The sequence below is a fragment of the Gorilla gorilla genome, chromosome 13 (assembly GCF_029281585.2).
Source record: "Gorilla gorilla gorilla isolate KB3781 chromosome 13, NHGRI_mGorGor1-v2.1_pri, whole genome shotgun sequence".
NCBI lineage: Eukaryota > Metazoa > Chordata > Mammalia > Primates > Hominidae > Gorilla > Gorilla gorilla.
The window spans coordinates 105,694,362-105,715,944 of NC_073237.2; the positions used below are offsets into that span (position 1 = coordinate 105,694,362).

At 44.8% G+C, this 21,583-nt stretch overlaps 1 protein-coding gene across 6 annotated transcripts in view; it reads right to left on the reverse strand.

The window, feature by feature from the left end:
- PTPN3 (protein tyrosine phosphatase non-receptor type 3) overlaps positions 1-21,583 on the reverse strand; it is a 120,097-nt gene that overhangs the window by 69,940 nt on the left and 28,574 nt on the right. For 4 of the 6 annotated variants that reach the window (XM_019033544.4, XM_004048422.5, XM_019033543.4 and 1 more), the window contains exons 2-6: positions 15,110-15,264; positions 9,104-9,211; positions 8,985-9,027; positions 6,304-6,382; positions 629-673 (exon numbers count right to left, since the gene is read on the reverse strand). In XM_019033544.4, coding sequence (XP_018889089.1) covers positions 629-673; positions 6,304-6,382; positions 8,985-9,027; positions 9,104-9,211; positions 15,110-15,247 — 413 coding nt within the window. In that variant the 5' untranslated portion in view covers positions 15,248-15,264. Of the gene's footprint in view, positions 1-628; positions 674-2,058; positions 2,202-6,303; positions 6,383-8,984; positions 9,028-9,103; positions 9,212-15,109; positions 15,265-21,583 lie in introns of those variants that run through there. The other 2 variants (XM_055351799.1, XM_055351801.2) reach the window with 2 other exon arrangements.

Consider the following 21,583-nt stretch of genomic DNA (forward strand, 5'->3'; position numbering starts at 1 on the left):
GCTGGTAACCTCTGAAGACCCTCCTCTCCAGGGCTAAACTCACAGGGGTTGGGGGTGCGGTGAAGAGATTGGGAATAAGCTGCGCTCTTCCCACCAGTTTACCTGCTGCAGTTTCTTCCCTAAGTCAAGAAAAGGAGGTAGCTCAGGGACCAGTGGCTTGGAATTTCCTCTCCCTTCTAGCTACTGAGATGGTCTTGGTAACACAAGAAGCACTGAATCACAGGCAAATGAGCAAAAAGCCTCCCAGAGAGAAAATGAGTCATCCGTGGGTACTAAGGGGCTCAAAAGTGGACCCAAATTAGGCCTGATCTGCCTTCCTGAATGAAGCCCATTGTACATTCTGGGTCCCCTCCTCCCTTTAAAATTTCTCAGGTCTTTACCAGAAAGATAGCTGCATCCTTTGTAATAAAACCGAAATAACATGAAACAAAGTTATCAATCCTTAGCCTCTCTCAGCCAAGACTGAGGTATAATAAAAACAGATGTCCAAAGCCTAATGCTGTACAGGATGCTTTCCACATCCACTCTGTTTAGATTTGATATTGTTACCAGAAATAAACACTCATCAGATTAAAACCAGGAATTTTGCTAGTCTAACAGGAAAAGAAAAATGTAAAATTCTCATTACCTTCCTTCGCAAATATCCATCTTCAGTTGTAAGAAATACAAGTGCCTATGAAACAATTGTTTTCATTAATTCATACTCAAACTGAAATAAGCAAAAAAAAAAAAAAGAAAGTTTGATGAGTCAAAGACAAGAGCTGTACATGTGAAAGATACATAAAAATACAGTTTTGGTCCAAGGTATCAGGTGCTACCTTACGCTCTGCAAAGCTGCCCTGTCATTACTGATGGCTCATGTTGATGCCCTACGTCTTGACTGGTGGGGGCAATTTTTTGCCAGCACAGGCTGTCCTATGAAGAGCTGAGCAGGGATGAATGGGGTGGAAACAGCCCATCAAAGATGGGCTGGTACTGTGGGTTCCGCTGTCAGTGAGCGCCCCTGCCCTTGAGGACCAGAACCCACAGGGGCTCTGCACAAGCGGCACCCACACACTGGCAGGGCCACTGTTCTGAACACTGTGCCGGGATCCATCCACCCAAGCTCCATCTGCATGAAGTTGCTAAAAGGAGGGGAGTCTGTGAAGACACCTTCTTGGCTGGGGTACAAACCCCCAGGTGAGCATTCTGTGTCCCAGGAACTGTGGGTGCATGAGCAAAAGCATAAACATCAGTAAACTAGAAGTTTCCAGGACCTCCAAGCTGAATTCTGCACTCATCTCTGGGCAACCAGCAAATGTAACTTCCAAACTCCAGACCTGTTCTGTGGGCAAGTCGTGGCAGGCCCCTCGGCCTGTGACTTTGCTCCTCTGCCTGGGGAGCGGGGAAAGGAGGCCTTTGGCAGCATTGCGCAGGTCAGGAAGCGCCCTGGGGAGACTTCTATTTAGGGATGCGGCATACATGTGATACTTGGCCACTAGCTCCCACGGTTTTTTAAACCCAGATTCAAACGGGATAGACATTCCAGTGTCTGGCCAAGATGACAAAAGGGAAACCTCTTGAAATCTAATATAGACAGGGCAGAAGTGCACAGGGGCAGGAGAGAAATAATTTTCACAATTGAAACAAATCAGTTGCATTATTCCTTCAAATTTATAAAGGCCAAGGAACTGGCTTTTTGAGATGGGAATGTTTCAAACAGTATTACAACCTCCTATTTGCACAGTTCCGGGCTGTGTACATGGTACTACTTTGTAACTTTCTCTCTTATCTCAGCCTCATAACTCTGTAAGGTAGGTACCACTATCTCCATTTTTACAGATGACAAAATCGGAGCTCAGATAGGATATGTGAGGTCAATTGTGTCTTATTTTAACCTAGATGATCATGTTATAAAAAAACTCACTATGCTACAAATTTCTTATATGTTTAATGGCTAAAAAGCTTAGGATCCATGTCGTAACTCCAATATTATTACTTTGATTATAATTAACTACCCACAATGTATTGAACACCTGGCCTTGAGAGACAGTGTAACATACATTTGCTGATTCACACCTATTTGGTATTGGAATCTCCATCCTTTCCACCTAGGAGAACATCATCAGTTCTTTCTAGTTTGTTTCTATGTTTATCCAAGCTGACATTCAACCAGAATTAAGTGTTCTCTCCTGCTACAATGCTACTGAGAGAAAAAAAGAGAAAGGAGAGTTACAGATAATCCAATGGTGAACCCGGGCTTTCATTGACAAGCTCAGCTAATCAGTATGTCTTCCTAGGGATATAAATGAGAAGATAAATGTGGAGATCACCACTCACCAAATGCTGCCTTGTCATATATTGAGCAAAGTTTCTGAGTCAACCCCATGGCATCATACACAAAGAAACTAGAATAGTGGAACCCAACCCGAGCTTGGGAGACTTCCTGGGAATCTTGAAGGAGCCTAGTTTTGAGATTGCCAGTATATAAAATTCTGCAAAGAATGATCTAAATTTATCAGAAACAGCAGTTGTGGAGGCTCACAATGAAGAAGATATTTATTTAACAATTAGAATACAGGATAGTTCTTTAGAAGAGATGCCTGGGATGCCTAACTTCAGAAATGTAATGACCTCTCTTGTGGGTACCCCACCGGTGACCTCAACTTCAGAAAAATGTAATGACCTCTCTGCCTAGATCCTTAACAAACAAACAAAAACCAACAGATACCACCTCTATACATCTTCTTTGACTCTTGAGAGCTAAAATTTCCTTCAGAGGGAATTTCCTTAAACAGGAACTACAAAGCTGGGGTAAGATAACTATGTTCCAGGAATATAGGTAAAATCTTTTAAGTTTTTTTATTTTTCATTTTTTTCATTTTTTTAAAGCATGTGAATCAATGGTAGAAGCCTGGTCCAAGATAAGATGATCTGGCAGCTGGTCGTGGTGGTATGTGCCTATAATCCCAGCTACTCAGGAGGCTGAGGGAGGATCCTTTGAGTCCAGGAGTTTGAGGCCAGTCTGGGCAACATAGCAAGACCCTGTTTCAAAAAATATATATATATATCTGGCAGTCCTGGTGGCCCACCAGCTCTATAAGAGTTATGGGGGTGGCTCCCACCATGGCTCCTGTTGCAGTAAGATAAATCTGGTGCCCAAATCCCAGAAGGTCATAGTTACATTCTACTCCACAATGGGATACCACCCTTCTTAAGATGGAAGGTGGGGGTGGGGTGTCAGTTGTCAACCAGTGAATTTTAGAAGAGACAGACACACACTGTTTATTACTCATTCTGTGCTAAAATCTGCCTCCCTGTAGCCTCCACCCACTGGCCACAATTCTATGACCCTGCACATCTAGTTCCCCTTTTCCCATGACTACTCTTCAGACACCTGAAGGCAGCCTTCATTTGTGCCCAAGGCTTCTCTCCATCATGAATGCCCAACATTTCCACAGATGTCCCTCAAATGACAGGAAGGCTCAGCAGGAAGATTTTGTCAGCTCCCAGAGAAGTGGGCTTCTCTTCCACAGCGTATGGAAGTGGATGGCCAATGGCCAGGATGGGCCCTGGAGACAAACTCCTGGGTTGCACTGGCCGTAGGAAACCTCTCCCTCAAGTTCGGCCACTGGAGGGCTCTAATGTGCCCAGTGGATGCCACAAACCTGGGGCTCTAGTGTTATGGGGAGGCAGGAGGCAGGTGACAATCACTAGTTTAGGCAGTGCCGTCCAGACTTGGGGTTGGAACCTCCCAGTTGGTCGTACAATCAATTTAATGGGTCACAGTTGGCATGTTTTTAAAAAAAGGAAGTAAGGCCGGGCACAGAGGCTCATGCCTGTAATCCCAGCACTTTGGGAGGCCGAGGTGGGCGGATCACGAGGTCAAGAGATCGAGACCATCCTGGCCAACATGGTGAAACCCCACCTCTCCTAAAAATACAAAAATTAGCTGGGCTTGACGGCACGCACCTGTAGTCCTAGCTACTCAGGAGGCTGAGGCAGGAGAATTGCTTGAACCCGGGAGGCAGAGGTTACAGTGAGCTGAGAGCATGCCACTGCACTCCAGCCTGGGTGACAGAGCGAGCTCCGTCTCAAAAAAAAAAAAAAGGAAATAAAACAGAATAGAAAACTTCAGAGTACTTGGTACTTACTACAGTTTTATAAAACGTTTGCTTCAGTAATTTATATATGTGTACTGTATTCTGAAACAAAATATATTTTTACTTTGGAGTTGTGATTTTTAAAAAACCCACTGGTTAGAACCACACACATGTACACATGTACATACATATATAATCACGCACATTATATATAATATATATAAAAGACACATATACATGTAAACACACACATATTATGTTGTTTTTAAGACATCCCTTCAACAGAGCCTTTTTTTTTTTTCTGCAACAGGGTCTCAGTCGATCACTTAGGCTGGAGTACATGGCTTGATCATGGCTCACTGCAGCCTTGAACTTCTGGGCTCAAGTGATCCTCCTAGTTAGCCTCCTGAGATGCTGACACATGCACCACCACACCTGACTACTTTTTTATTTTTATTTTTGTAGAGGCAGGGTCTTGCTATGTGGCCCAGGCTGGTTTCAAACTCCTGGCCTCAAGTGACCCTCCCGCCTTGGGTTCCTGAAGTGCTGGGAAGCTCACAAGTATGAGCCACCATGCCTGGCCCAGAGTGTGTTATTTAGTACTGGCCTGAGGAAACCTTGGTAGGGTCATTTCAAACACATTCTTATAGATTTCATCACCAGCTCTGTGTCCGTCAGCTTATGAAGTAACCTGCTGGGCTGAGTGTTTCTATCCTATCCCCAGTTTACCAGCATAAAGAGCTGGTATGGGGAAAACTCAGAGGACAGGGCATGCTTCTGTGTGGTCACCGGATGTGTCATACCAGACACCTTGGACATTGGCTTAAAAAGTAATAAAAAATACAGTCAAATTCCCAATGTCTGCTATAGTAGAGGGAGGAGGTGCACAAAGAAGGCAAAATACAGTAACAGATTAATATTCGGCCTTTCAACATATTACAAGTTAAAATGTGATGTAATTACTGCTAAAAAAAATTAACAAGACAACACTCTGTGTCTGAGTTAATGCTGCCTCCTTGATTATGTCTTTTGGCCACGATGAATGTAGAACAGGATTCAATACTAAGCATCTATTGCTTTTTTTCTATAGCTTCCCTCCCTAAGAAAAATAAATGGATCAATAATAAAAGGGCTTAACGTTGCCACAGGGGAGGGAAAGTTTGTTTGTGCAGTCTGTGTTAAAACAGCAACAACTTTCTTGTGCTACACTCTCCTACTCCATTCCAATTACTCTGTCCCTCACACCTAGAAAAACCCAAGTACCAGCCCAAGGTTGGGAGAGACTCCAAGCCCTGAGGGATAAACAACTCCTATCACAGCCCTCTTTCCCTTATCTGGTTCACATATTTCCTGTACTTGCTGATTCACTGAGAAGACAAGCTGAATCCAGCCTGCTCTCCTTTCTAACTCTTGAAAACTGGGGATCTGATAGAAAATTCTTATAACAAAGCTGGCCTGGTGACTCATGCCTATAATCCCAGCACCTTGGGAGGCTGAGGCAGGCAGATCACTTGAGGTCAGGAGTTTGAGACCAGCCTGGCCAACATGGTGAAACCCCATCTCCGTTAAAAAAAAAAAAAAAAAAAAAAAATTAGCCAGGCATGGTGGTACCTGCCTGTAATCCTAGCTACTTGGGAGGCTGAGGTGGGAGGATCGCTTGAACCTGGGAGGCGGAGGTTGCAGTGAGCCAAGCTCGCACCTCTGCGCTCCAGCCAGGGTGAAGAGAGAGACTCCGTCTCAAAACAAAAAAAAAGAAAGAAAATTCTTATAACAAGAGATGTCTTTTTATCTTCAAGAGCCTTGATTTTAGCTCTTCAGAGACATCATGCTATTTGACCTGTGGATGACTATTTTACAAATTTGTCTTCTACATCCTGCCTACATTGGTAGAAAATGACTTTTTGTCCTTTGAGCACAGTGTGTTTAGCAGGCAGGAGAGGCCAGGGAGGTGGAAGGAGGTGGGAGAGGTAGGAGGTGGCAGATGGGAGTATGCTGGGAATGGCACCAAATCAGGAGATAAGAGAAGCAGGCCCAAGACTGAAAACTCATTAGCTGATTAAAATGTCAGTATGTGCACCCCAGATTTTTACTTGGATTATCATTGTTGGTGTAGTTACACCCAAATGAAGTTATTTGGCCATAGTAATAAAATGAAGAGTACATTTTTAGTGGTTACTCATTTTTATACACTAAACAGAAAACTTTAAAAAAATGTTGTTACCTGGTTTGTTCTTGCTGCAGTGTGTTGGGATCAGGTATAAAAAATCTTACTCGAAAATGCAGGGTACAGGGGAAACCTCCTACAACATTTTTCAAAAACAAATTAAATTTTCCCTTTGACAAAGTCAATGTATGTAAGTTGCTTCTCTTCCATAAGTGATGCATTTTTTCACTCAACCATAGCTTTTTCCATTATAAAAGGGCTAATTTCAAACATGGAGTACATAAGTTAGTTGTTTCAGAAATCTCCAAGTCTTCAAAAAGTAAAACATTTATGCAACATCAGCACAGACTGAGTTATCATCTACTTCCTAGCACACGTTTATCTTAGGGCTGTGTTTAAACATTGCACTCCGTCATCTGTATTAGGAATTTTAAAAATCCTTAAATCGGCATTATTATGCAAAATTTACAAAGAAATAATAGCCTGCGTTTGTGTAGCCATTTATAAGTTTCAAGCATTTTCATGTACATTCCTGCATTTCAACACCACCATGACTATGAGTGGGCTAGGCTGCTACTGGTAGCCCCATTTTACAGATAAGCCAATTAGAGGTGACTTGCCTTAGGTCACATAGCTGGTGACAAAACCAGAATTAGAGTAATGAGATCTTTGATTCTGCTATACCACATTTCAAAATCATTTTTAAACTAGAAAATATCTCATGCTTTTAACGCAAAGTATATTAAGTTAGTATACTAGTAAATCACACAATGAACATATTCAAATACGGCTTTATGCATCAACATCTAGAGTCAATTTGCTTGTGTGGATAAAATTAGTCCATTTCTTCTCATAGAGACGGCAACAGGAGAAGATCAGATTGTGCTGCTAAGATCCCGAGATCTTCTTCATGTCAATTTCACCATCATCGCTCAGTAAATATTCGCCAGCTCTATCTAGGCACTGAGCACTTTCTTGTTCTCTGCAACTCAAGTCCTTCTCACTAGCCTGCTAGATCTCCTCCTCTACCTGAGATCATCCTGAGCTCTACCCTCCCTGCTCTTTAGTGCTTTCTTTCTTCATCTGTAGCGTGTGTTCAAAGAATCCCTAACGGGGGTGTGCCCCTGAGTACACCTGTCCACATGTCTAGGTACCAGCGGATGGCGCTATGACAATCTGCACATCAGGGGAGAACAATGTCCTCCTGCTGCCTTGGGATGCTTGTTCACCTCCCCTCCCCCTCTTCTAAAACTTTTCATCTCTGCGCTGCAGGCATAGTCTCTTTTTCTTTCTGGCTGTCCCCTGTCGTGTGCTTACTACTATCATAGAATGTCAAACCCTCTGGGCTGTCTGCACACTTGGCTGTGGGCTCCTTGAGGGGAGAGTCCAAATTTGATCTGGACTGGATTCCCAGGGCTTAGCCCAGCACCTTGCCACAGTCTGAGCTCAGGATACGTTCACCGAAAGCAGGAGTTAATGAGAGAATGAATGACAACACCTATTCATGCCTTGTGTGGACTCATTCCTGGGGACTTGGATGAGGCAGGTATTTGTCTGCAAGTGGCCCTGAGGCTCCCACAGGTACTTCTGAATGCAGAGGACACAGCTCATGGGAGGGAAGAACTTTGAGAATCGGGCTCCCTGTGGGGGCAGCAGTGAGACGGGAGTGAAGGCCACTGTGTCTACTCCTTCCTGCCCGGGTGCTGAGGCAGGTGTGCGTGTGTGTGTTGGGGGGCATCCTGTGCATGCACACCTGCGTGCGCAAATCCACTTGCCCTTCTCCACTCCGCCATGCACTGGCCACTTTTTGTGTGTGTTGGACACCTTGGGGATGCAGAGAGAAATATAACAAGGGTCCTAACCTCAAGGAACTTGCAGTTCTGAGAGGGAACTAAAGGCAACTAACACAGATGAGGACAAGAGCATTCAGAACCCCGACACGGGTGATGGTAAATCTAAGAGAATGTTGAGGGAGCCACCCACAGTTTCTAGGAGAGGAAATGAGATCTGAGCAGCCTTGAAAAAAGGCAGGATTTCGACAGAGGGAAGTGGGAGGGAAAAGCATTCCCAGCAGATGGAACAGACTGAGGGGAGGCACTGGGAGGCCCTGCAGATCAGCCAGGTTTGTCTGGGGCATGAGTGGCATAAAGGGGAACAATGCTGGCAATGTTGGAACATCAGGCTGAGAGCAGATCAGGGCAGAGGGTGGACTATGGTGTGGCCTGACTGGCCACCGAACTGGGAGTTAACTGCAGCACTGGGATTCACTCCTGAGAGATAAGCGGTAGTTTGGAAGACTTAATCTTTTATATTGGTGACATTACCTACTTATGGTTCGGTTTTCCGTGAACGCAACTACGCTGTTGGAAAGTATGAGGTGTTTGTGTTTGTCTATCTCTCTGTCTCTCTTTTCCACCCCTGGTTCTCACATCGGGCTAAGAAAGGCCATCCTCCTTCCTTTTCCTTCCTTGTATACAGAAATGTGGGTTCCCTCGCTCTGAGCTGCCTACTCTCACCCTTCCCCTTCTTTCCCACAGCTGGGGCAGATCCTAGAGGGCTGATCTGGAAGCATCTCTGCTGACTCAGAAGTCAGACAGGGAGAAGTCGGCTCACTCATGACTCCTGGACACCCGGAACTACAGGTACCAGATGTCACAGGCACTGATGATTGGAGGGGAGAAACAGGCTGTGATACACTAACACCTAATGTTCGACTGAAATGGAAAGATCACACCAACCTTTTAACTGCTTCCTGATGGGTTTGCTTGCTTCCAGCCATCTCTGTTGGACAAGAAAACATAAAATATAAAAGCAAACCGTGAAGGAGTTCAGCACATTTTTAAAAAATGGCACTTACAGGAGAGTCCACGGAGTCGTCATCATGCTGTAAACCAAAATATTCCTTTTCAGTCACACCCAGGTGGTTGTACACCATATCCAGAAGAACCTGGCCAGTGTCTTGTTTCTAGAACAAAAGAAATTATCAAGTGGGAAAAGTCTTAAATTAATTGGTAGTAAAAACATCTTTACTGTAGGCAAAAAAGAGTTAAAATATTCAGAAATGCTATGCACACACACTTCCCACCATAAGAAAAGCTTTAATAAATTTTAAGAAGCCACACAGCACATATGGGAAGTAGGGCTAAGAAAAATGACATCAACACAAGACAATACGAGTTTAATTTAATTGTCTAAGATTTCTTCCTTCCCCCTTAGCTGCAATTCCCAAGTGATAATGTCTAAATAGGAAAACTCAGCTCTCATAATCACAGTGAACTCCCTGTGGCCTCTGGTGGATTATCCACAATGAAATGCTAACCCCAGGGCGGTTTCTGTTGGCTCCTCAGGACACACCTGTGGCTTCTACTCCTGGAGAAGCCACCGAAGTGCATGTCCAGGAAAGGAAAGCTCTCACCTAACAGCCTAAAGGAAGACAGCTAAAAATACTCAAATGCCATTCAAAATACCTCAGAGTGATGTGGCCTGTGCCACCCTGTGGGATTATCTGCCTCCCTGCTTCCCCTTCCCATCATCTGAAGTGAGAAGCTGAGGGGCACGTTCAACCACACGCCTCTTCAGATCAGGACTCCATTGCCTTCCCCGCTCCATGTTTATGGGGCAGGCACGGTGTGGGAATGCGGACACGGCCATAAGAAGCTCCCTTTTCCTGCCCCAGCCATGGAGGCAGTGGCTGTAACAGAGTGTCAAAGGCCGTCGAGGGCTGTGAAACAGTCGAGGCACAGTGGACACCCAAGGGGACCACACAAATGGTCATCTCGACTGGGGCCGTAGAGGAAGCAACCCCCTGATCTGGGTTTGGGAGGAGGAAACAGGGCCAAGCATCACCCCTCCCCTCCAGGCGCACGAGCTAAAAACAGGCCTTTGGATCAGATGGCCCGGCACAAAGGCCCAGGGATGGCAAACAGCATGGAGTGTTTGGAAAACTGCAAATTCTACTTTAACAGGCAGACTTTGCAGGAATCCTTTGAACCAAACCATTTAACTAAAGGACAATATGAGTCAGAAATAGACCGTGTATAGAACAGGCAAAGGTAGCTCCTTTTTTTGAGTGCCTGAGAGCAAATAATGTACTTGAAAATAGGTCACAGTGACCAGCACTGGGAGAATTAGATAACTGTCAGGCCCCTCCTGCAGAGACTTCTTTGGGGCAGCCTCAGATTATTCGGTCTGAAGTGTGGGAACATGAAACACGCCCATTTCCTGAACATACCCCCTTTCCTGCCCAACAGCGCTTGTACCTCCTGCTCCTTCTACCCAGGGCACCATCCATCAGAAGAGAATCACAATAGGTGGGGAAAGAATGACCCAGACCACACATTGCACATTACCAGATGTCAAAAAGCTAGCTGCTCCCCTTGTTGGAATTATTTATATATGATTTTATATTACATTTAATATATATTATTAACTACAATTTACTGAACATCTACAAGGAGCCAGACATTATGCCAATGTGCTTTTTATATATGATCTCTAATCTTTGCAGCAACTTTGCAAAGTGTAGTAGTCATCACCATCTCTCTTGCCAACGAGCAGAGGCACCGAGAGGCTCCGTGCCTTGCACCATCAGCTGAAGGACAGTCTGACTGCCTGACTCAGGTCTGTTTGTTCCTAATACATCTCCTCCTCTGAAGTGCATAATTCACATATACAGGTATCTATTCTGCATAATTCACCCAGTTCTCAAGAGAAATTGAAATGTAATAACAAAAAACACATTTATAATAAGAAAAGGCCTCCTGGCCCGGCCCCTGCCCGCAAGAGGTCATCTTCGCTGCACCAGGTCACCACCAGGGCTCGCTCCCTGGGCTGAGAGAAGAACGACTGATATCCAAGTCAGCTTCCCTGACATCTGCTCCTGGTCACAAGGTGGGCTGGGCTAAAGAGTCTGAATGAGACTGTGCAAACAATTCCTACACATAGAAAGACACAAAGTGAGGGATATTCCAAGTTGCAACCAGGCCCTCCAACTTCTCAAGTTCCATGGGACTCAGCTTTGAACCAGGCTGCTGGAAGCTTGGGGTGGCAGCCACGTGATAAGAACGATGACGCTCATAACTAAGAATTTCTGGGTGCTCACTGTTTGCAGGCTCTAAGACTTTTTTATTTTTTTAGAGACAGGGTCTTGCTCCATTGCCCCTGCTGGAGTGCAGTGGTACAATTAGCTCACTGTAACCTCAGACTCCTGGGCTCAAGGGATCCTCCTGCTTTGGCCTCTCAAAGTGCTCAGAATACAGGAATTAACCACTGCACCCAGCCTGTTGTAAGGCTTGATATGATGCTCACTCGGGGTAGGTGCTTTTGCTTTCTCCCCTTTTCACAGAGCTGATCACTCCTCCTCCTGCTGGGATTCTCAGACATTCGCTCTTGGCCTCCTCCCGCCTCCCTGGCTGGTCCTTCTCAGACTCCTTTAGTGCCTGCTCCTCACCTCTCCTACCCTAAAGCACCGTTCGCAGCTTCCATCTACTTGCTTCTCAGGGGATCTCCTCCGGTTTCAAGCTTGAAATCCCATCTCTATCCTGGTGACATCCACATCTGTATCCCCAGCCTGGACCCATCCCCTAACCTCCTGACTCTTCCATCTCGTACCATCCCTACACTGCTACATAGATGAATAACAGGCCTCTCCCCGACAACATGCCCACAGTAGAACTAATTACTTCTACCCTGAGACCTGTTCTTCCCACAGTCTTCACCATCTCAATAAACTGCAACTCTATTTTGCTGCATTGCTCAGGCCAAAAATCTGGGATTCACCTTGAGGCCTCCTGTTCTTTCGCATTCCAAATCCCATCTATCAGCAAACCCTATCGACTCCACCTTCAAAGTACTTCTGGGCTCAGTTTCCTCTTAGCCAGCCCCACACAGCCACCATGTCCAATGGTCATCATCTCTGCCCTGGACTGCCACACCAGTCTTTCAGCCCCTTCCCTCCTATTGTCAACTGTGGACAGAGCCCCAGTGCTTTCCACCTCGTGTAGGAAAAAAAGCCAGTGCCCTCAGAATGATCTACAAGGCTCCATGCGATCCCCCACCCCTTACCCCTGTTATCTCTCTGCTCTTATCTTCTGCTACCCTCCCCCCTTGCTCATTCCACTCCAGACTCCACTGTGTTCTGCAAACAAAGGAAGTGGGCTCCAGCCTCAGGGCCTTTGCACCGCTGTTCCTTCTCCCTGGGATGTGCTCCCTCCAGACGAACACATGGTTCTTTCATCTCATCAGTGGGGACGTCTCTGGTTACGTCTATACAATGGTAACCTCACGTTGCTCTGGCACTCTCTCCCTCTTGTTCGACTTTATTTTTCTGCAAAGCCCGACTCAGCACATATTTTTTTATGGCCCATCTCCCCCCCTGGGATGTTAGCTTCAAAAAGGCAGGGATTTTGTTCTGTTTTGTGCACTGTTGCCATTTTTTGTACCCAGAACAAAGCTTAGCCCATAGTAAGTGCTCAGTAAACATATGCTGAATGAATACATGAGTTATATACTAACAAACATTCATGTTTTCGTCAGGAAGAGGATAAATGGTTAAAGAACAGCTCCAAGACAGACAAACACACATTTTAACAAAGAAGCCAGACATATACTAAACTATTAGTGTACAGCATCTGGAAGAGACATTTGTGACCTTCATGGAGCTTGTGTAATCACAAAATTCTATGAAAGATTATGTTAAAAGGAAATCAGATACAAGACAAGGTTCTGTAGAACCAAACTAGTTGCCTTTTAAGGGAAATATTTACAACCTTGCCAACAGACCCCTAAATCAGTGGTTCTCTAACTGCACGGCACATTGAGACAACTCGGGGAGCAATTACAATACAGATTCTCAGGCCCCACCCCACAGAGAGCAAGTTTCAAAACACCCAGGCAGGACAAGGGATTGACATCTTTATCACACATCGTAGGAGCTTCTGACACACTTTAAGAAATGTTTACCAAAGCTGAGCAATCTAAAGTGGGGACTATGAACTACTAAAGACTGCTTCCACTTTAATTAAGATAAAATACAAAATTTAAGCCAGGCATGGTAGCTCATGCTTTACAATTCCAGCACTTCAGGAAGCTGAAGCGGGAGGGTCGCCTGAGCTCAGGAATTTGAGACCAGCCTAGACAAGTTAGTGAGACCTCGTTTCTACAAAAAATAAAAAAATTAGATGGGTGTAGTGGTGTGTGCCTGTAGTCCCAGCTGCTTGGGAGGCTGAAGTGGGAGGATTGCTTAAGCCCAGGAGTTTGAGGCTGCAGTGAGCTGGGATTACACCACTGCACTCCAGCCTGGGTGACAGAGAAAGACCTTGTTTCAGGGAAAAAAAAAAAAAAAATTAGTTCTTCAGGTATATTTCAAATGTCCAATTGCCACATGCGGCTGGGGGGGTTCCTCTATGGGTTAGTGCAGACACAGAATATTTCCAGAATCGCAGAATATTCTTTTGGACAGTCCTCCTGAGAGGATGTTTTCCTCCAAAGTGGCTTCTGAAGAAACAGGTCACAGGTATATGTTGTAGCTCCTCTAATTAGACTTTGGAGACACCTAACTAGACAACTGAATTTCCTTGCTGGAGTTTTCACTTGTTACAACAATGTTTCCCACCTACAAAAAAATGATGCTCTGACACTGGGGAATAGCTGGAGGCCTGGGTGCTCGTGGAAGAGTGGGGCAGAAGGCTGGGAAACATCCATCTCTACTGCCCATTCCCACTCTCTGCCAGGCGAAGGGCCCAAACTTCCATGACTTTGGTCATCCACCTGAGTCTTCTGCACTGACAGGGAGACTTCTGCAGCCAAGGCACTGGGCCACCGCCCCATCCCTGCTGAAAAGGAGATACAGCACCCACCGTGCTAAAACTCCACGCAAACTGCCTTCTCCTCCTGCCTGCATCAAGGTCCATGATCACCTGGGATTGGCAGTGGGCAAACTTGTATGGGGTGTGCGGAAGACCCAAGGATCAGTTTTTGTCACCCTTTGCATTCTTGTGGCCTTTTATTGTTCCCTCAATTGTTCTCTCATCCCGTCTTCTCTTCTGATGTCTTTCCTTGCACACTGAACTTTACAGGTTGGGGCAGATCCTAGCAGCCAGTTCAGGGTTGGGACTGATCCTGTTAGGACTGGCCAGAGGATGGAAGAGACAGGCAAAGGTCACGGGCCCGGTGGTGACTGGGGTGGGTGGGCACCATAGGCAGCCATGGTCCCAGTATCTTCCTGCGGCTGGCCTGGGAGACTGGAGACCTCGTTTCTAGTGCTGGCTCTGCCACGGGCTTTAAGTGGGATGAGCCAGGACCTCCCCAAGCCCTGCCATCTGTGAGGCTGATTGTTTCACAACCCACTCACTCACACATTTAACGAGCACATGCTGTGTGCCCAGCCTTGTGCCAGGCACAGGGGAAACAACACCCTTTCTATTCTTTCCTGTTTTCAAGGAGCTCAGTTTCATGGGCAACATATACCCTAATCACTACTTGAAAAAATGCAACCTGACGTGGGCTCTAATGAAGCATATTTAGGGCGCCATGATGCCTCCAGATGTTGGTGCTTCCGTGGAGTCCTCATCCACCTCCTGAACCAGTCTCCTTCAGAAAGTGGATGAGGACTTCCCAGAAGCACCAATATCTGAGCGTCAAACAGTTCACATCACACAGAAGGGCGGGGGGAAGACCCTCAGGTCAGAGGTGAAATGGGGGCAACATTTTTAAGTATTTCCAGTGCAATCTCAACATACAACATCTGAGATCTCAAGCTTTCATTTTAAAATATTTTTTTCTTCATTTTGTGAGCCAAGAGAAGAAAACTATTTGTTAGGAGCATTAATTCAGGAAAAGTAAAAAAAAAAAGTAGAGAACTTACAGTAATTTTAAAGGTCTGTACCACGCCATCTAAAAAGTGGATGCTGCAGATGACTTCTGATCGAGTTTTCTCTTTGGGTAACTCCGAGGTGCGTATATTATTAATTCTTCCACCCAACGCACGTAACCGGGAGGTCATAACTATCGCTGAATAACCTGTAACATAAAATATACCTGTTAGTGCTTTAATATGCGAATCGTCAGTTACTTGTGAGTGCAGATACCTGTCAGATCCCATCCTCTTGATACTGTCTGAGGGACTCACAGATAATGAGAACTACACAGCAGATCATGTTTCCAATTGAGTTTTGACTTCTAAGATGCTCTAAGCAAAATGTATTGCTAAATTGTACGTTCACAGAATTACGTGGCTTATTTGCATGTCTTATTAACTCCCTGGTCTGAGTCTTCTAATTTATATTTCCCAGGCTTTTAAATTTTTATTTATGTTTCACAATTTTATGTATTTGTGTTCTACCTCTAAGGTTTTACAGAACTAAACATGGTATAAATATGATTTCAAACATGAAAAGACTCATTGATAAACTGATATTAAAATTAAGGACCTCTATTCATTGAGAGACACCATTTAGGGCAGCAAAAAGGCAACCGATAGAGTGGGAGGAGATACTCGCAATATATACATCTGCCAAGAATATATGAAGTGCTCCTGCTAACCTAGTGAGAGGAAGTAACAGAAAACCCCTTAGAAAATAGGGAGACAACAAAAACAGGTACTCAACCACATTAGCTGTCAAAGAAATGCAAATTAAACCCACAAAGCAATAGTACCACACACCCACCAGAGAACCCCTATGATTCAAGACTGGCAAAACCACGGAGGGTGTGGAGCAACCAGAACTCTCACATGCTGCTGGTGAAAGCATAACTCAGTGCAACCACTGTACGATGGAAAACTGCTGAATAATATCTACTAAAGCTCAACATATGCATTTATTGTGATAGAACAATTTCAGTCATGGGCACATTCCCAGCAGAAAAATGTATATTCACTCACTAAAAGACATGTACCAGCATCTTGTGGGAGCTAAACTTTGAGAACATATGGACACAAAGAAGGGAGCAATAGCTACCAGGGCCTACATGAGGTGAAGTGTGGGAGGAGGGTGAGGATTGCAAAACTACCTTTCGGGTACTATGCTTATGACGCATTTGACAAAATAATCTGTACACCAAATCTCCAAGACACTCAATTTACCTATATAACAAACCTGCACATGTACTCAGAACTTGTAAGCTAAAAAAAAATTTTTTTAAAGTCATGACAATTCAAAGATTTGGACCAAAATATGTATCTAATAAAATCATAATTTATAACAACAACAAAAAAGAATCTTCATAATAATCCTAAACTGGAAAAGACCCCATTTATCAAATGTGGAATGGATAAACTGTGGTACAGTCATACCATATACTACTATACAGCAAAAGAAAGAAATGAACTACCATTACATGCAAAATGTGAATCAATTGCTTTAACGTTGAGCAAAAGATATGAGACACAACAGATTATCTGCTGCATGATTCCATTTATGTAAAGTTTACAAACAGGCAAAACTAATCAATGCTGATAGAAGAAAGGATAATGGTTACCTTTGTGTGTAGTGAGGGGAAGGGAGAGATGCATTTTCTGAGATGCTTTTAACATTCTATTTCGTGATGTGGGTGCTAATGACACTGGTGTACTCACTTTGTGAAAATTTACCAAGCTCTACATTTATGATTTGTGTACTTTTCCATATGTATGTTTTAATAACAAGTTTACTTTTTTGAAAAAGAGAGTATAGTATTTATGAAGAGAGAATTAGAGGGCATTCAAAATCTGACCATGATATTAGGGAACAGTAAGGAAACTGGTTTAACTGGTGATTTCAATGGTGGAGAGGTAGGCAAAAAGACTGGAAAGGTGTGCAACTGAGGACATGACTATATCACGTAGGTGGGAGGATCTAGGCTTCTACAAAGAATACATGAAGCAGCCGGGCACGGTGGTTCACGCCTGTAATCCCAGCACTTTGGGAGGCTGAAGCGGGCGGGTCACCTGAGGTCAGGAGTTCGAGATCAGCTGGCCAACATGATGAAACCTCATCTGTACCAAACATACAAAACTAGCCAGGCATGGTGACATGCGCCTCTAAACCCAGCACTTTGGGAGGCTGAAGCAGACGGATCACCTGAGATCAGGAGTTCGAGACCAGCCTGGCCAACATGGTGAAATTTCATCTCTACTAAACATACAAAATTAGCTGGGCACGGTGGCATGTGCCAGTAATCCCAGCTACTCCAGAGGCTGAGGCAGGAGAATCACTTGAACCCAGGAGGCGGAGGCTGCAGTGAGCTGAGATCTCGCCATTGCACTCCCTGGGCAAAAAGAACAAAACTCTGTCTCAAAAAAAAAAAAAAAAAAAAAGAATATGTGAAGTAATTCTACAAATCAAATTGGCTCAGGGAATGGTGAAGATATAACTCTGACAGTGTTGGGTGGAAGAGCAAATAAAGATGAAGGGCCTGAGAGTAAGTTAACTTTTTTTTATTAATTCTCCACAAACTTTCTCTGATGAGCTGGGCCTCTGCATATGCTATTCCTTCTGCTTGCAAAGCTCTTTCTGCTCCTCTTCATCTGATTAACTCCAGTTCATCGTCAGTGCTCAGCACAAGCATCACTTCCTCTGGGAAGCCTTCCCCGGTCTCCCTAACCAGTCACAGATTTGTGTGACAGAGTTCACTCACTAGTGCTTACCCTCATTTCACACTTAGAACTCATGATGTGTATTTAATATCTGCTTCTCCCACTAGATGCGAAGCCCCACAAGGCTAGGTCTGCTTTTGCTCATTGTACCTCCAAACCTAGGTCTGGTAGAGTTAGTAAATGTCCGAATGAATGGAAGGAAGAATGAAATAGAAAATGAAGCTAAAATGTATAGTCTGTATAACAGACTATATAGCAGTACTGCAGTACAACAATACCGTATAGCAATACAACAGGATAGACAAATCTGACAGAGAAAAATGGGGGAGGGTCTAAGCAGAATGTAGCTAGCTACGGTAGTGTGCACCTGTAGTCCCAGCTACTCTGGAGGCCAAGGTGGGAGGGCTGTCTGAGCCCAGGAATTAGAGCCCAGCCCGGGCAACACAGCAAGACTCTATCTCTTAAAAAATGAAAGCAAGCAAGAAAAGAAAGAATGAATGCAGAGGGGAGGGGAGACAGATGTCCCATAGACCAGTGCTTCTCACACTGCAGTGTGCATACAGAGTGCTTGGGGATCTTGTTAAAATGCAGACTCTGATTCAAGTAGGTCTTGATAGGACCCAAGAGTCTGCATCTTGTCTCCCAGGTGATGACCAAGCTGCTGCTGCCAGGGTCCATTCTGGCAGACGCAAGTCACGGGTAATTGGAAAAGTAGCGCCTAATGTCAGGGCACGGCTAGAGAAAAGATTTGGGAGCCAGTAGCAAGGAGTAGTGAGTGACTCAGCTCTTAGACGGATGTGGCCAAAGCAGATTGGAGGACTAAGAAGCAAGCTTCAGGGAATGACAGGGGGCACCGGTTAGGTGTAGAAAGAGAAACCACAATGATGAAAGCTGTGCAGAAAGTACATCCAGGAAGAGAAGCACTTGGTCTCGTATCATTATATTTAAGGAGCTCCAAGCAAACCTCCCTTCTTCCTTAGATAAGGATAGAGAGTCTGAAATACTAATAAAAAAAAACTTCCTGGGACCAGCAGTGCAAAGGAACTTATTCAGTCGCTTATAAAATTCCACCCACCCCACCACCTCCGCCTTGCCCTTTCCAATGAAAATGTCATCAGAAGCAGGGATGCATTTTCTGAGTAATACAAAAAGTTATCAAAAGACAACAAATGTGTTCCATAATGTTTTAACCACATTGACTTTAAAATGTCAATTTTATTTTTTAGTTCTTGTCTAAGAATCTCAGGTGGGTTACATTTTTTTTTTCAAAAGACACAATAGAACCATTTCAAGTTGGTTTTAGTGGGAGGTGCACATCAGAATCACCTGAGGAGCTTTTAAAACCTGCCTGTCCCCGCACCCCCAGTGGTGATTCAGCATCTCAGGTGTGGCGCAGGATCACATTCCCTTTGGGAGCCCTCAAAGTAACAGCCAGGAAGACGAGGACTAAAGGAGTGGGTTTCCAGGGAACCTCAGGGTGTGTTTTGGATGGATGGCCTTAGAATACAGGCTCTGCGGAATCTAAGCCATGCACTATGTGGATGAATTCACTGTGTGTGATAAGAGGTGGGCAGTTGTTCTGTGGAACAGCTAAAGCAGAGATAGTCACACAATGACCCCAGGCAGAAAAAAACTAAGATTTGAAACAGGTGCCTCCAAATGAAAGTCACATGGGCTGATGCTCCAATGGTGGACACTGATTTCCAGACTTCACCTGAGCAGCTACTGCTCGTGCTGGCGTGGGTGCCGCTGGGACTTATTCATTTCACCGTGGTTAGCAATGATGCTGTCCAGCACAGTCACACAGCTAGCTGACAAAATAAAGCCCACCAGCAACCCAGTAGAGACAGACTTCCCTTTCTCACACCCATCTCTGATTGTTACATAAAGGGCTTGAAACCTAATGACAATGTCATAAATAGGTATTTTATGAAAGCTGCAGAAATCTTCCTACAATGGTTCCTAAAGCAAACCTTGGTAAGAATGAGCCTGATGTTGAATAACCCAATAATTGAGCCATGTGGTATTTTCAGATTGTCTTGAAATCACATCTTAAACAATCTGGTCGGGACAATGGATGCTGACTAACTGCCCTGTTTCCTGTACTACAGCAATTGGGGAACTCAGGGTTTCTATGGCTTCCTTTATAAGCCTCTTAATTCTAAACAAAGCCACAACCCAACCAGGAACATGCTGGCCTCTCTGACCACAAATGATTACAGCTGCTGCTGATGCATTTTATAATATGGAAGCCAAGCCTGTTCTTTGCATGAGTTTAAAAATCCATTATAGCTTTAGAATGTTTTAAACAATAGCAAACGAAGCTCTACTGTGGATACAGTTTTGTTTTGTTTGTTTGTTTGTTTGTTTGTTTGAGACGGAGTCTTGCTCTGTCCCCCAGGCTGGAGTACAGTGGCATGATCTCGGCTCACTGCAAGCTCCTCCTCCCGGGTTCACGCCATTCTCCTGCCTCAGCCTCCTGAGCAGGTGGGACTACAGGCGCCCGCCACCACGCCCGGCTAATTTTTTGTATTTTTAGTAGAGACAGGGTTTCACCACGTTAGCCAGGATGGTCTCGATCTCCTGACCTCGTGATCCGCCCACCTCGGCCTCCCAGAGTGCTGGGATTACAGGCGTGAGCCACCGCGCCCGGCTGTGAATACAGTTTTTAATCAAAGATTATACTTGGAAAATACAGAAAGAGGCAACACCTCACTTTGCAAACAGTAGGGGCACGATAAAGACCATGAGAGTTAGAGTGGCACATGGAAAGTGCCTAGCACATGTGGGACACATACCAGGCACTCAATGAAAGGCATTTTATTAACGTTAAGCTTCTAATGCCATTGGGTGCTGTCTACAGATTCCAGATTTTGTAGGGCAATCCTGATTTCAAACGACTTACAGATATATGAATGTTCCATTTCTTAAAGTTTTATGTATCCACTTTAATAAAGACAGCTTGCTAGAGTTAAAAGATAGTTGTGATAGATATGTGATACATCTTTGAGCTGCTCTACAAACTCAGGGGAACCAGAAGCAGTAGCATGCTGGCACAAATTGCCACACCCTGGGCCCATGAGACACCAGAGCCCTGGGAGTCAGGGTTGGGTAACAGGGCTGCTACTAGGGCTCCTCCCTGGCTGCCCTGAAGCCTGAGACAACGAAAAGGTAATGCCGCCGCTTTATTTCCAAAGGGTCTGTCTACATTCGGATCTGGGAAACTGTTCTTTCGCAAGCCAATGAACCATAGACACAAAGAAGGGAGAGGAACACATGCAAATGACAGAGCAAACCCAACTCCACTATTATAATTTTAAATAAAGAGGCCGGCGCAGTGGCTCACGCCTGTATTCCCAGCACTTTGGGAGGCCCAGGTGGGCAGATCACCTGAGGTCAGGAGTTTGAGACCAGCCTGGCCAACATGGTGAAACCCCGTCTCTACTAAAAATACAAAAATTAGCTGGGTGTGGTGGGGCACGCCTGTAATCTCAGCTACTTGGGAGGCTGAGTCAGGAAAATCGCTCGAACCCGGGAAGCAGAGATTGCAATGAGCCGAGATCGCGCCATTGCACTCCAGCCTGAGCCACAGAGTGAGACTCTTATCTCAAATAAATAAATGGCAAAGTATTCCATATTCTTATTTTTTAAAGTAAGGGACTTAGGTCTCTAATTGAAGAATATGAGTTCCGTTGAAAAAAAGGAGGAGAATAAGAAAACAGTCTTGATTTATAAATACCCAATTTGTAAGTAACCTGTATAAAT